The following is a 14,452-nucleotide window of genomic DNA, read 5'->3' as shown; positions in this document are numbered from 1 at the left end:
CAGACGTATCGTATCAAAATAGTACCCATTTTCAGCACACTTGTAACGGTGTAAACTTTTCCGTATTATGTAATAGGCGATTTAGGTTTTCTCAAGTTTTTTTCAGTTAATAGTTAATAATGTCTTCGTCTTGTGAGAATAAATCTGCGATAATTAATATAATGTGTAAAAAAAGACAAAATTGGGAAGAAGAGGAGACGCGTGTTTTTTTAGAATTATGCACAGAAAAACAAATATTATCAATAATGGCTGGAAAAAGACATAAACATGTTGAAATTTTCCGGCTACTTGTTTCAGAAATGGAACAAAGAGGTTACAATAAAACTGCAGAGCAGATAAAGCTAAACTTAAAAAATTTAAAACTTGCATATTTTAAATGCTAAAGAGATAATAATGTTAGTGGAGCTGCAACTAAACGTTGTCCATTCTATGATGAAACGGAAATATTATATGGCTGCAGACCAAATACAGCAAGCTCATGTCATTCAGGAATCGATAATTGCATTCCATAATTGCATTCTTTCCATCATTGCCATCCAATGGGATGGCCTACATTTCATCTTTTCCATCTGTCGCGTATTGCTGTAGAATACGGCAGTAAATTTCGCTGATGTAGACAGATCACAAAAAGACGTGTTTCTCTCGCTAACGTTTATTCGCCATATTGGCTAAAATCTCCCTTCGGTCCCGCTGCGTGCGCTCTACACGCCATCTATCGTCTATATGCTATTATTCCAAAGAGCTTGCGCTCGAACATACTCCCGGACTTTGAAGGTTTACATTCAAAACAACTAAATATAATCTTGAAGAAAATAAAATTGACATCATAACTGACTGATACTTAATCTCTAAAATTGTTAATATTTTAAACATGAGTTCCGGGAGTACTCAATACTTTAAATGAAAATAATCTAATAATAAATTGCAAATTATTGAGCGTATGGACCATTACAATTATTTTTGATTTTTACAATCTTCTTGTGGTAACGGACATATCTTTTGTATCGCGATCCGTATGGTTCCTGTCGATGTTTTCACGGTAGCAACCCTTGCAACCTTGTCCTTGCCCGGGTGGACTGCGATGATTCGTCCTAGCTTCCATTTCAGGGGTGGTAGATTCTCATTTTTTATAAGGACTACCGTTCCTTCCTCTAGGTTTGGATATGGTTGCCTCCATTTTGTTCTTTGTTGTAACTCTGTGATATACTCCTTGCTCCACCGGCTCCAAAAATGCTGTTGCATTTTTTGGATCATTTGCCATCTGGACAATCTGGCTTCTGGAAGATGCGTCAATGAAACGTCTGGTATAGCTGTCAACGGTCGACCAATCAGAAAATGAGCTGGTGTTAATGGTGTAAGATCATTAGGATTGTTGGACAGCGGGGTTAAAGGTCTTGAGTTTAGGACGGCTTCTATTTGGGTTAGGAGGGTATAAAATTCTTCAAATGTCATTATTACATTACCCGCCACTCGTTTCAAATGGTGCTTTGTGGATCTCACTCCCGACTCCCAAATCCCTCCAAAATGAAGTGAATACGCCGGTGCAAAATGCCATTCTATGCTCAATTCACCGATTGCTTGACTCAATTTTTTGTTTTCTTTACTTAAAAATTCGCCTAAATCTTTTAATTCGCGATTGGCACCGACAAAACTCGTGCCATTGTCTGAATATATGTGGGCTGGCTTGCCCCTTCTGGATGCAAAACGTCTTAGTGCCGCTATGAACGCCTCGCTCGTCAGATCTGTTATTAGTTCTAAATGCATAGCTTTAGTGGCAAAGCAAACAAACACACACACATAACTCTTGGTTGTCTTGCAACCTCGACCCTTCCTGTCCTTTATTAGGAAGGGCCCTGCGTAATCTACGCCTGTAGCATGGAACGGAGTCGATATTGTTACTCGTTGACTGGGTAATTCACCCATAATATGTTGCGCTTGTTGCGGCTTGTTGCGGAAACATTGCACACAACTATGTACAACCTTGCGCGCAAGATTTCTGCCACTTATTATCCAAAATTGCTGTCGCATTGTAGCTAACAGGAGTTGTGGTCCCGCATGAAGCAGTCGTACATGTTCTCTTGTAGCAATCATTTTAGCCAACGGATGACTAGCATGCAAAATTATGGGATGTCTTTTTTCATAGAAAAGGCTCGAATTTCGCAATCTCCCTCCCACTCTCATGATTCCTTTTTCATCAATAAATGGATTAAGTGAAACTAAGTTTCCCTTTGTAATTGGTAAGTCAGACTTAATTGCTTGTATTTCGGACGGAAAAGCTTGTTGTTGAGCCAACCTTGCTATTGAATTTAATGTATCATTTAATTCTATGACTGACAGAGCTTCTGTTTTTTGTTTCGATTTATTCCTACAATTATGTATGAAGCGTCTACAATAAGTTAAGATTCGAATAAGACGACTTAAATTTGAAGTAATTTCGAATATAGAACAATCTAATTTTTGCTGAGTCTTTATCGCATAACATTTCCTTTTTAATTCAGTAACTTTATTTTCTAATGCTGGGCATTTAGGCCATTTATCCTTCGTACTCATTAGAAATGTTAGCCCATGCCACCAAGACTTTGATGATATTAGCCGACTAGGAGTCATGCCACGAGACAAGAAGTCCGCTGGATTTTTCTCCGTTGGAACATGTTTCCAGTCAGCTACGTTTGTAAGACGCTGAATTTCCGCGATTCTATTTGCAACAAATACTTGTAATTTATTTGGTTGTAATTGTAACCAACCGAGCACTATAGTTGAGTCACTCCAATATGTTCTACTGTTATGCATTATTTTTGCTTCATTAGTAATCTTATGTATTAAACGTGCCAACAGAAGCGCCGCACAAAGTTCCAATCGCGGAATTAATTGTTGTTTAAGAGGAGCAACTCTAGTCTTTGAGCATACCAGTTTTACACTAACATTGTCCTTTGAATCTTGTACACGCATATAAATGCACGCCCCGTAGGCGTTTTGAGACGCGTCTGCAAATCCGTGTATTTCTACATTTATACTATCTTTAATCGAAATGCATCTAGGTATATCGAGTTGTCTTAATTCTATTAATTGTTTACGGAAAGCATCCCAATTATAGTGTAACCCTGACGGTAACGGATCGTCCCAATCTATTTTTAGAAGCCATAGCTTTTGCAATATAATCTTTGCTTGTATGACACACGGCCCCAATAAACCTAATGGGTCAAATATTTGCGTTATATCTGACAGTATTTGCCTCTTTGTAAACCTTGCCTCTCGTAGGTCCTTTATATCAAATTTTAAAATGTCTGTACTCGGTTTCCATGTTAAACCTAATGTTTTAAATTGACCGTTCTCTTCAAAATTGACAATAGTTGGATTATGATCGTTTATAGGTATGTTTTTTAGTATGCTAGGTTCATTTGAAGCCCATTTTCTTAGCTTAAAACCCGCCGAATCTAAGACTTTACAAATTAGTTCTATTATTTGTCTGGCCTTCTCGATCGACTCAGTGCCCGTTAACACGTCATCAACATAAAAATCTTCGCGTATAATTTTTGCTATTTCTGGATATTGTTCCTTGACTTCGTCCGCTAAGTGTATCAGGCACCTGGTTGCTAAGAATGGTGCTGAAGCTGTACCATATGTAAGTGTATTTAATTCGTAAGTTTGTATTTGATCTTCTTGCGTGAAGCGCCATAAAATTCTTTGAAGAGAACGTTGTTCCGGGTTAACTAGTACTTGCCTAAACATTTTCTCAATATCTGCTGAGATGATGTAACTGTGCATTCGAAATCTGATTAATATTGTAAATAGATCATTCTGAGTTTTTGGACCTACTAATTGTAAATCATTTAATGAAACTCCACTATCAGTAACCGCGGAAGCATCAAATACTACTCGTGTCTTTGTTGTTAGCTTTTCGTTTTTAACTATACAATGGTGAGGAAGATAATATGTGTATTTAACCTTTGTTTCATTTGAAATTTTACTCATGTGGCCTAATTGTTGATATTCTGCCAGAAATGTTTCATAATGTCTTTTAAGTGCCGATTTTTTCTGTAGTCTTTGTTCGAGGTTGACAAATCGATGTTGTGCTATTTTCTTAGAGTCTCCTAATTTACTTAAACTATCCTTGTATGGAACTGTTACTGTAAATCTTCCATTCGCATCTCGTTTAACTGTTTTCAAAAAATGTTCCTCGCATCTATTTTCCTCTTCTGATAAATGATTTGTGTTGTTGCACTGTTCAATTTCCCAAAATCTTTCGACTTGTTTTTCTATAGTTTGCAGTTTTGCTGTATTACATCTTACCGATCGAGATCTAATGTTTTGTAATGGGCCTGCAATTACCCAACCTAGTCTAGTTTCTTGTATTGTAAGTTTTCCTGCCTTGATTTGGCCTACACTCAAAAGATTCCAAAAATAGTCCGCGCCTATTAACATATCTATTTTTCCAGGTGTATGGAAGGACGGATCTGCTAGTTTTATATTCGTAGGAATTGATAATTCGTTTCTATTGATCTTTGTATTCGGCAATTGCTCTGTTATTTCTGGTACGACAAGACATGAGATTTCTAACTGATAGTCATTGTGCTCTGTACTAATCTCTAGTTCACATATATACTTTATTCCTAGTGACATTCCATTGATGCCTTCTACATTTATATTTATTTTTGATTTTTTGAGTTTTAATTTTTCACATAATTCATTTGTAATAAAACTTGATTGAGATCCTGTATCTAAAATTGCCCGTGCCTTACAAACGTTATCGCTATGATTTTTAACTGTTATTAAAGCTGTTGCTAGTAGAACATCTTTAACCTCCTTTTTATTATGTGAGCATAAAACTGCTACGCTATTAGTACTTAGTTGATTTGTACCTTGCGCTGATGGCTTTTCTATGTGTATGAGTGTGTTGTGTTTGCCAGAACATTTTTTACATGTGCTCGCTATACAATCTTTTATAAAGTGACCCGTTCTCAAGCAATTTATACATAATTTTGATTTCTTTAAGCATTCTAATCTATCAGTAACGTTAAGAGCTAAGAACTTTGGACAGTTTTGTATTCTATGGGCTTCTTTACATAAGATACAACCTTGAGGTTTGACTAAAAATGTTTTTGTTTTATTAGCTATCTGTTGCTTTTGCTTAAATGTGTCCTTACTATTTAATTCGAGAGTTTCTAATAATTCTGCTCGTGTACTCAGAAATTGCTTAAATTCTTCTAGAGTAGGAAGTTCGTTACCTGCTCGCTCCTTTTCCCACTCCTTTGCCGTGACCTCATCTAATTTAGTTTCTATTAGATATATCAATAATGCATCCCAGTGTTCCGTTGATTGATTTAACGCATTCAATGCTCGCAGATGCTTGTTTAGAGTATCAATTGCACTGCGTATTTGTTGTGAGGACTCCTGCTTCATGGTACCTATTCCAAATATTGCTTTGATATGATTGTGTGTTAACAGTCTTTTATTATTGTACCGTTCACATATCGCGTTCCATGCTACATTGTAATTAAGTGCCGTAAATTCTAAAGATTTGATTATCTGTGCAGCGTTCCCATCCAACGACGCTCTCAAATAATGAAACTTTTGAATAGGATCAACCGTTTCATTTCTATGGATGAGCGATTCAAATGTATCACGAAAGCTTAACCATTCTGCTACGTCACCAGTGAATTTAGGCAATTCAATTGTCGGCAATCGAATACCTGGTGTCTTAAAAATGATATTTTGATTCGCTTGTCTTGCGTCGGTTGGAAGAGCTCGCGCCACATAATCCATATTCGTGTGTATTTGCCCTGCTTCTAAATTCGCTTGCTCAGGCTGCTGCCTCGATGAATGCGCACCCCTGGCCGAAGCAGGGTTACGTTTTAAAACATGCTCTGCTTGCGCCACTAAACTAAAATATTCATCTTCGAAACCCTCACGATACTGAGTAGTCTCTGTTTCCTCAGTAGAAAGTTCATCGATTTGAATTTGCAACCGATCATAATTCTGATACACCTCTCGTAACCGATCAAGACGTTCACGCAACTCTAACTGTGTTATTTCATCCAATGGCTGCTCACCGTCCGGGTGCGCCGCACGCAACTTTACGAAATACTTTCTGAATGTGGTGACTTTACCCTTTGCAGCGCCTCTCTGTTTAATTAAAGTCTCCATGTTTTAATCTAATTACTCTATCAAACAATCGATGGATCGATTCACGAACTGGCATGCAATTTTATATATTTTTGCTATTCTATGTTTTGAAGAAGGTGCGAGGATAAGAAAGGGGGGGGGGGGTAAGGGACGGCTCACTTATCTGACTTTCCTTGTGGAAGTGCTCTTCTTTCTATATAACCACCACGATGTAGCTCGTTTTGGCCCGTCCGACTTAACCTCCTTGACGATCTTCGACCTCATGCGTGAATGTCGCAGGCAGCCTTCTCTCGGTCGTTTCTCAGCGTGGCGATTCCAATCGTCACTCGCCTTTCAATCTTCGCTGCTAATTGCTTGCTTGATTGATGAGCCAATTGTATTGCTGCTATCCCAATGTTGCTTGTATTTCTAATATTCTCGTTAGGATGCACTGTGCCTTTGTAGCTGTGGCCCAGTGCGAGTTTTATGCCGTAGCGGTGCCCTTAGTAACAGCCACGCCACGTGCTCACGTCTTCGATCGATCCGACTATCGATTTTATTACTAACTCAGCGACTTTGACTACTTCTTGTTGTTTACTACGTTGCCTGTTATCCGGCTCGAAGGACCATGTCGCGTATTGCTGTAGAATACGGCAGTAAATTTCGCTGATGTAGACAGATCACAAAAAGACGTGTTTCTCTCGCTAACGTTTATTCGCCATATTGGCTAAAATCTCCCTTTGGTCCCGCTGCGTGCGCTCTACACGCCATCTATCGTCTATATGCTATTATTCCAAAGAGCTTGCGCTCGAACACCATCATTGTCATTATTGCCATCGTTGCCATCATTGTCATCCCATTTTCATCATTGCCATTATTATTACGCCATTGCCGCCACTGCCGACATTGCCACCATTTTTATTATTGCCATCATTGCCATTTTTTTGATAACATTTCCATCATTGCATTCATTTCATTATGCAATTCTATTTCCATATTGCCATTCCATTGCCATCATTAACATCGAGAACATTGTCATAATTGCCATCATTTCCACCACTGCCGTCATTGCCGTCAGGCTATATATATTGTCATTGTCATCATTTCCATTATTGCCATTCCATTAACATCATTACATTCATTCCAATATTTCCATCCCATTGCCATCCCATTTCCATCATTTCCACAATTGCCATCGATTAATATCGAGAAGAATTTGATTAAAATCCGTTACTTTACTGATTAACACTTTAATACCTTATATCGTATATTATTATATAATTCTTTATTAATTTTTTTTGTAAAGTTTTGATTAATCTTTACGTGATATTTCGTAAAAACTGTTGGAAGGTTGTATTAAAATCAGATCAATAATCTTCACGTTTGTAAGTTAGAGAATAAAAATAATACTCAAGTATCCATATATTTAATTGATTTTTATTACATTATTATTATTATTATTATTATTATTATTATTATTTATTGTGCCATATTAATCGCGCGTATTGTCATTTGTAAATCATGCGTATGCATGTATATGCCATTGTAACATAATAAAAAAAGAGTGGGCGCTTTCTAGTCTCTCTACGTCCCTGCGCAGAAATTGTCCGAAATCCTCTTTCTGAATTTTACGGCCTAAACGTAGCACGGAAAACGTTTGATGTCGAGAGGGGAGTGAAGAGGAGGGTATCCATAGAGATAACATCGCCGCTTGCTCATGTCTATCACCGCGATGCTTTCTCTCTCTAACTGAAGGCCTAAACAATTATAGGACAATCACGTTAAAAGAGAAAGAGAGAAAGAGAGAAAGAGTGAGAGAGAGAGTTTCGTCAAGATTTAAAAAAATTAAAAAAACTAATTTTTTCAAAAGCATAATTTGAAGACATTTAAATAATAAAGAATTATGTAAAAATAAAAAGATGGTATATTTATTCGTGGAAAGACATTTATTTCTTCTTCATTATATGATGCGATGTTAATTACAATTATTTTTTAAGTATACGTAAAATGAATGTTTCTTTATTAAAGAACCAAATTCTCTCTGTTACTATTAAACATCTTTTTTAAGTAAAAATATGATTGTGCAAAATATGTGCAAACGTATTGATATGTATTAATATTAATGTTAATGTAAATAATTCAGACTATAATAAATAAAAAATTACGCGAAAGTAGACGTAATTAATCATTTGTGCACATTCTCGACCCCTGTTCTGGATGCAACATACGCGATACGCGTCAGATTTTATTTGCAGCAAAATGGATGTTAGCACGGACAACAACCTACATCCATTTCTCGAGAGATGGATGTGGGTTGTTGTCCGTGCTAACATCTACACTGTTTTTAACGGCGGGTTGCAAAATGGATGTGACACGTAGTTCCCATTCTGACCAGAATAGATGTGCGTCACTAGTGTACGGGAGTTTCGAAGCGTTATAGGAAAAAGGCGGCCGTGGCCGCTCTCAGGTTCCTCTCTGCTGGGAGATTTTTGTGATGCTTTTACCGGCAATTCAGCAGGTATTTCGCGATAATAAATAAACAGTTTGTCACAATGCTGGATCATAAGCAGACGGAAGAGCTGACGGATCACGAGGCTGAGTTGTACGATAGGCAACTTCGTCTGTGGGGCTTAGATTCACAAAAACGGTAAAAACGATAAATCTCTAAAGATATAACCTAACTCTTACAGTGCAATACGCCTAACACAACTATAGAAACTTCTAGAATAGATGTGATTTGTTTTTCTTATTTATTGTTTACATGCTTTACATTCTTTATATGTATATTTTATGATGGATAGAAGTATTTTTTGGAATGTAATTTGTATAGATTTTAAAGTTGTATTCTATTGTTTTCTCAAACGTTTTCCAATCATGTTATTCACAGATTGCGAGCTGCTAAAGTTCTTTTGATAGGACTGGATGGTTTTGGGGCAGAAATTGCTAAAAACATTATTCTAGCTGGAGTCAACAGTGTTACATTTTTGGATCATAGAAATGTAACAGAGTTGGATAGATGTTCGCAGTTTTTTGTACCAAAAGAAGACATTGGAAAGAATGTAAGTGTTAAAACATACATATGATGCTGCATAAATATGTGTAAACAAGTATAAACTATAATAAGTATGTACTTGCAGAGAGCTGAAGCATCATTGCCACGAGCGCAAAATCTGAATCCTATGGTTAATATTAATGCAGACACAAGCAAGGTTGATGATAAGCCTGATGAATATTTTGGACAGTTTAATATAGTATGCGCTATGCACTGTACTATTCCACAGCTGAAGAGAATCAATCGAGCCTGCAGAAAGCAAAAAGTCAAATTCTTTGCTGGTGATGTATGGGGAGCATTGGGTTATGTATTCATAGATTTACAGGAACACGAATATGTAGAGTGTGTATACTTATATTTATGAATTTTATTTGCTGTTATATTAATCTTGGAATGCTACTGTGATTTTTTATTTAGAAAATTTTTTACTGATTTGAGTTTAGTACAATTTTTGTGTTATTAAACTTTTGCTAGTTTAAAATAATGTTTAATAATTTTTTTTACATTAAAATAGTGTTAGTCAATTATTCACTTTGCAACTTATAAAGGAAAAATTTTTTAAAGTAAAATAAATTTAAAAAAGTTTTGAATTATGTATGAATTTTTATCCAGAAAAATATTAACGTCAGAAATATGAATAGCAATCTAGGGTTAAAAGTAAATTTCTTGTAAATGAATTGTGGGAAATCTTTCAGGGACGTGTCAAGAACAAACAAAGTGACAGTATCAGAAGGTGGTGACTCTATGGGAAAAGAAAAGATTGAAACTATAATAGTTAATAAGAAATGTACTGATATTTTTGTACCGTTTGAGTTTATCCTAAATGTTCCGAAAACGTCTTTAGTTAGAGACGAAGAAATCTACTATATGATGCTAAGTATGTTTTAAAGTAAGACTATGTTAAAGTAAAAGTTTATATATTTAATTAATATTCTTCATAATGATTTTTTTTTTGTTAGTACTGCTAAATTATCGTGAAAAATATGGTGAAGATCCATTGCCTAGTGATAGAGGTTGTGAAAATCTAAAAAATGAAGCTGCTGCAATTATTAAAAAATATGAATTAGGCGACAAAATAGATTGCTTAATGGAGTATGTATAATAGCTTTGATGCACATAAATTAATTATACAGTTTATATATTATATGATGTATTTATGTATGTTTTGTATAGGAGCGATTTATACGCACAACTTAGTCCAGTTTGTTCTATCGTCGGTGGTGTTATGGCTCAGGAAATAATCAAGGCAGCGTCGCAGAAACACGCTCCACTCAATAATTTATTTACATTTAATCCAAACACATTGTGCGGAGCCATTTTGAAATTGGGCTATTAATCAAACATGGTGTGTGGAGCTGAGTATGCTAAAGAATTTTTTAATATTGTGATACTCTGACATTATGTTTTCCTATTTTTCCATCCTTTTTGTATGAATAACAAAAAGAATTTTATTTCATCATATTTTAAAAAATAAAATTTCTTATATAACAATTATATAAATTTAATATCCATTGGGTTTTTTATATATATATATATATATATATATATATATATATATATATATATATATACACACACACACACGCACACACACACATACACGCGTTTATGTGATATATTTTTTTATTTGAGTACAGAAAGTACAAACGTTTTGCGCGCATATATGACTCACTGTCGAAACTTCCGGCAAGGCAATTTCGAGCTCGCTTTGTGGATTTTTTTCGTGCGCTCTCGGGTGGAAAACGCGTCGCGAAACGTAAAACGGGGATTGAAAAATTGAAGGGGAGCCGATTAGGGTATGCCTCGTTATGCTTTATCGGTTCACCGACATTATTTTCAAGGGATTGCATTCTGCTTGTTTGCACTCTATTCCTCCGAAATTTTTATAAAAACGTATACTTAAATTTTTGCTATAGTTTAATTCGCATGGGTATTCGTAATAAAAGATTTTATCGCGTAATAATAACAATCATGGAATATTACAATCTAGCTTCGCTGTGAATTATTATTGAGTCATCTTCAATATTTCTCTTTATACGAAACTATGTATGTTCGACAAAGTACGTGTGTTACGTGTGCTATTTTATTCCCATATATGCACGCGAACGAAGTGATTGATTTGATCTTCAGCCCGGAATTATGATGTATCGTCTTTTCCCGTGCGCACGATGTCGTTGCGTATCGAGCCTATCACCGCGCTATGTAAATGCAAGGGCAGGCATGTAAATCGTTTCTCTCGACTCTCTCCCATCGCAGGTATACATGACGTGTTTCTTAACGATGCGGCCACGTGCGTTCACGGCTGTCGAATTATCCCTCGCGACGTTTTATTTCGTGCTCGTCGAGAAACCATTAGCCGGCGCGACACGTAAACGCTCCTCTAATTTGACATTTTGTTAGTATACCGTATTAACGTAAGTCGCTCATTGAGAGGGTGATGGTAGTTTGTGATGGATTTGCCGTCACATTTCGACGGGCGCGGCGAATCGCATCGACTGGCGATTCATGTAAATTTAATAGTACGATGTCGCTTGAAATTCGCGATCACCGCGTCGAATTCACTTCGTTCTATCAGGATTAGATAGACCCTTTAATTTCTCATTAACGCGGCTTACTCGGATTACTCAAGAGATGAGATTACGATTTGATGGATTACGTCCTTTTGTTTTATTTAAAAATTTATCTGATATATTTTTATGTGTGAATTATGCACCTTTATTCGCTCTTTTTCGTACAAATTTTTATTGCGGATTCCACAACGATGCGTGCTTTCCGGTGGAAATTCATTCGACGTGTATCATGAATTCTATACGCGGAAATACATAGATCACTGTTAAAAGATATGCATTTAAGAACCTTCACGGTTTATGCGATCGCGTGATTATTATCTGACTCTAAGTGGAGTAGGAGACGTACTGGTACTTCCCGTGACTCATGCAAGGAATTTACTGAGGCGACTATCGTTATACATACCCGTTGCAGAATCGATATGACACGTACACTTTCAGGAATGCTAAACAAACTAGAGTTTCCCTCGCAGTTTATATGATTTCATTTATACACGTTAGTTACAGTTTACAACTCGTGCTGGTTTTAAACGTTTTCTAAAGCTAATTGCGCAATACAATAAATTTAAATGTATTTGAGATTTCTTAAAAACATTAAAATTGTTTATATTGTGCAATTCATTTTATAATACACATAATTATATAGTATATACAATACAATACATAAAAAAAATCTTTATATATTTTTCACGTTTTGCGCGATCTTGTAAACGCTGGGAAAGATTGGATTAGATATATTATTAGAAATGTTTGAGAGAACGGGCGTCACATCCCGAAATTCATCCGGCACTCCTGTGCTGTCATATCCTTCGCGTGAAAAGGTTTCCGAAGGGTGCGCCCTTCGCGCGCGCATCGTACCCGCGCGTTGATTTATGACGCGACGAAAATTATTGCCGCTGTTAAAATACCACCAGGCACATTTATTGACAGACATACGTCGCCCTTTGCGCCCTTGTCGAGAAGGCACTATGGCTCTGAAGATTGTATTTGTACTAAAAAGCCGATCTTAAGCGCCGCGTCGGCATGAAGCTAATCACGGTCGGTGCTAATGTTAACGCAGCGTTTAGCGTTACTATCGAAATTTATGCGCGATATCGTTTCCTTCTTGCAGTGCCGGAAATGCGACATTAAATTCCGACGTTATCGTCGGACGGGAGCTTTTAAATCCCGTGTGTGGACGCGATGTTCGAGCAAAAAATCCACGGAGTCACGAAAAAGCATTGTCGCTGCGGCAAAAATTGCGTACGTGCGGCAACTGCTTACGACTTCTTTTGCCGGTAGCGGTTTCTACTTATACCATGCCGTAACATGTTTTCCGCTTATCAGTATCTTATTGTCGGCACTGCACTGCGCTTTCTTTATTAACCTTGTTTGTACGTGGTTTGCCGCCGCCGCGACCGCTGCTTAAAAAAAAGGAACCGTGCATTCTGATAGCGCGATTGCTGAAGAGAAATGTTTTGGGGCAGTTACTTCACGTGTGGAATTAAAGCGTTCTCTGTGTCTGATAGAAAAGATTGCGTTTTAATTTTTATAACTAGATCTGAAATATAGTGTCATAGTAACACACAAACGTAAATTTACTTTTTAATAATAAGAGTTTAACTAAATGCAATTTCGATTTGATTGTATGATTCAAGATTTCAATTATTTGGAAAATAAATTTTCTTCCATGTATTATACACAGTATTTCGAAATCGAGTTTATTATTAAAAGGATACGCGCGGCGACTTTAGGTATAATAAAAGAAAGACGTAATTTTTCTTTCCAATACCACTTTCCTATTATACTGAATTGCCAGACATCCTTATATGTGCCGCGGTATTCCATTACATGCCGCTTCGCGTTATTTGAAGCGACTCGTAATGCCTCAACGAGGAAGGCGCATAGGTGAAATTCTGCGGCTCTGGGGGTGACGTCGCAGAACGCGCGGAGGGCATAAAAAGATTTCATGGCTCGTTTTCTGACTGAGGGACATAATATTTTTCGTGGTTGGACATTCGAGGCGCGTGGACCACCTCTCTCTACCTTCCTTCTCGCTCGCTGCATTAACAAAATAACGTAATAAAATCTGAGTGCTCTCCATTGCTTTCTGCCCATCTCGCCCACCCACCCCCCTCCCCTCCCCAAGCCCCATCCTCGTCTCTCCGCAGCTATCCTCCATCACCTCGTCTTTTTTCTTTTTCTAGGTGGGCACTCGTAAAGTCCGATACATTGTGCGCCGAGAGTTATATTCGTCATGGTTGTAACTGTCGACGGCGGTGGACACGCGATCGGCGAAAGGATCGATGTCCTGGGACGTCTGCGATCAGTCGGTAGCGGCACGTGACGGTGAGTCGCCTTTTTTCCTGATTAATTCACAACCGACGACGACTGTACGAGCGTGTTCGCTACTTCTTTCTATGACTTATTGACTCCATCCTGCGTTCGTCTTTAACATTTTAGCACGGGTGTCTTCGATTATATAGAGTTGCCCTCTCCTATTCGTAAAACCCTTCGCACACATTAATCATGGTAAAGAATATTTGTTCGTGTATTACCGCTTGCGTGCACATAAATATTACGTGGCTGGCTCTCGACGTTAGGATACGTAGAAAATAAATATGCGCGAGAAACGTCGCGCGTCGCGTCTCTCGCGGGCTATACGAACGCGTCGCGCTACGGCTGTAAAGTTCGTTTGCGATAAACCGACGTTTCTTCTTCGGAGTTTCCAAGCTATTCGAGACCGGTGCTG

General features: G+C 37.4%; 2 protein-coding genes and 1 long non-coding RNA gene across 3 annotated transcripts in view; 2 read left to right on the top strand and 1 right to left on the bottom strand.

The window, feature by feature from the left end:
• Window positions 1-954: 954 nt before the first annotated feature.
• On the bottom strand, window positions 955-6,144 carry LOC105202640. The gene is made up of 2 exons (XM_039447629.1): window positions 4,860-6,144; window positions 955-4,634 (listed from the first exon to the last, which is right to left on the bottom strand). The coding sequence occupies exons 1-2, from the start codon at window positions 6,142-6,144 to the stop codon at window positions 955-957; spliced, it is 4,965 nt and encodes a 1,654-aa protein (XP_039303563.1).
• Window positions 6,145-8,501: 2,357 nt separating this feature from the next.
• Window positions 8,502-10,645, top strand: LOC105196422 (SUMO-activating enzyme subunit 1). The gene is made up of 6 exons (XM_011162360.3): window positions 8,502-8,749; window positions 8,990-9,161; window positions 9,240-9,496; window positions 9,850-10,031; window positions 10,114-10,246; window positions 10,328-10,645. The coding sequence occupies exons 1-6, from the start codon at window positions 8,655-8,657 to the stop codon at window positions 10,488-10,490; spliced, it is 1,002 nt and encodes a 333-aa protein (XP_011160662.1). The 5' UTR covers window positions 8,502-8,654; the 3' UTR covers window positions 10,491-10,645.
• A 3,232-nt stretch (window positions 10,646-13,877) lies between these two features.
• Window positions 13,878-14,452, top strand: part of LOC120357067 — a 56,931-nt gene continuing 56,356 nt past the window's right edge. The window contains exon 1 of the long non-coding RNA XR_005574264.1: window positions 13,878-14,049. This is a non-coding gene — a long non-coding RNA (uncharacterized LOC120357067). The remainder of the gene's footprint in view (window positions 14,050-14,452) is intronic.

Source organism: Solenopsis invicta, chromosome 3, assembly GCF_016802725.1.
Source record: "Solenopsis invicta isolate M01_SB chromosome 3, UNIL_Sinv_3.0, whole genome shotgun sequence".
NCBI lineage: Eukaryota > Metazoa > Arthropoda > Insecta > Hymenoptera > Formicidae > Solenopsis > Solenopsis invicta.
The sequence above is the reverse complement of the archived record's forward strand: the minus strand, read 5'-3'. Positions and strand labels throughout refer to the sequence as shown.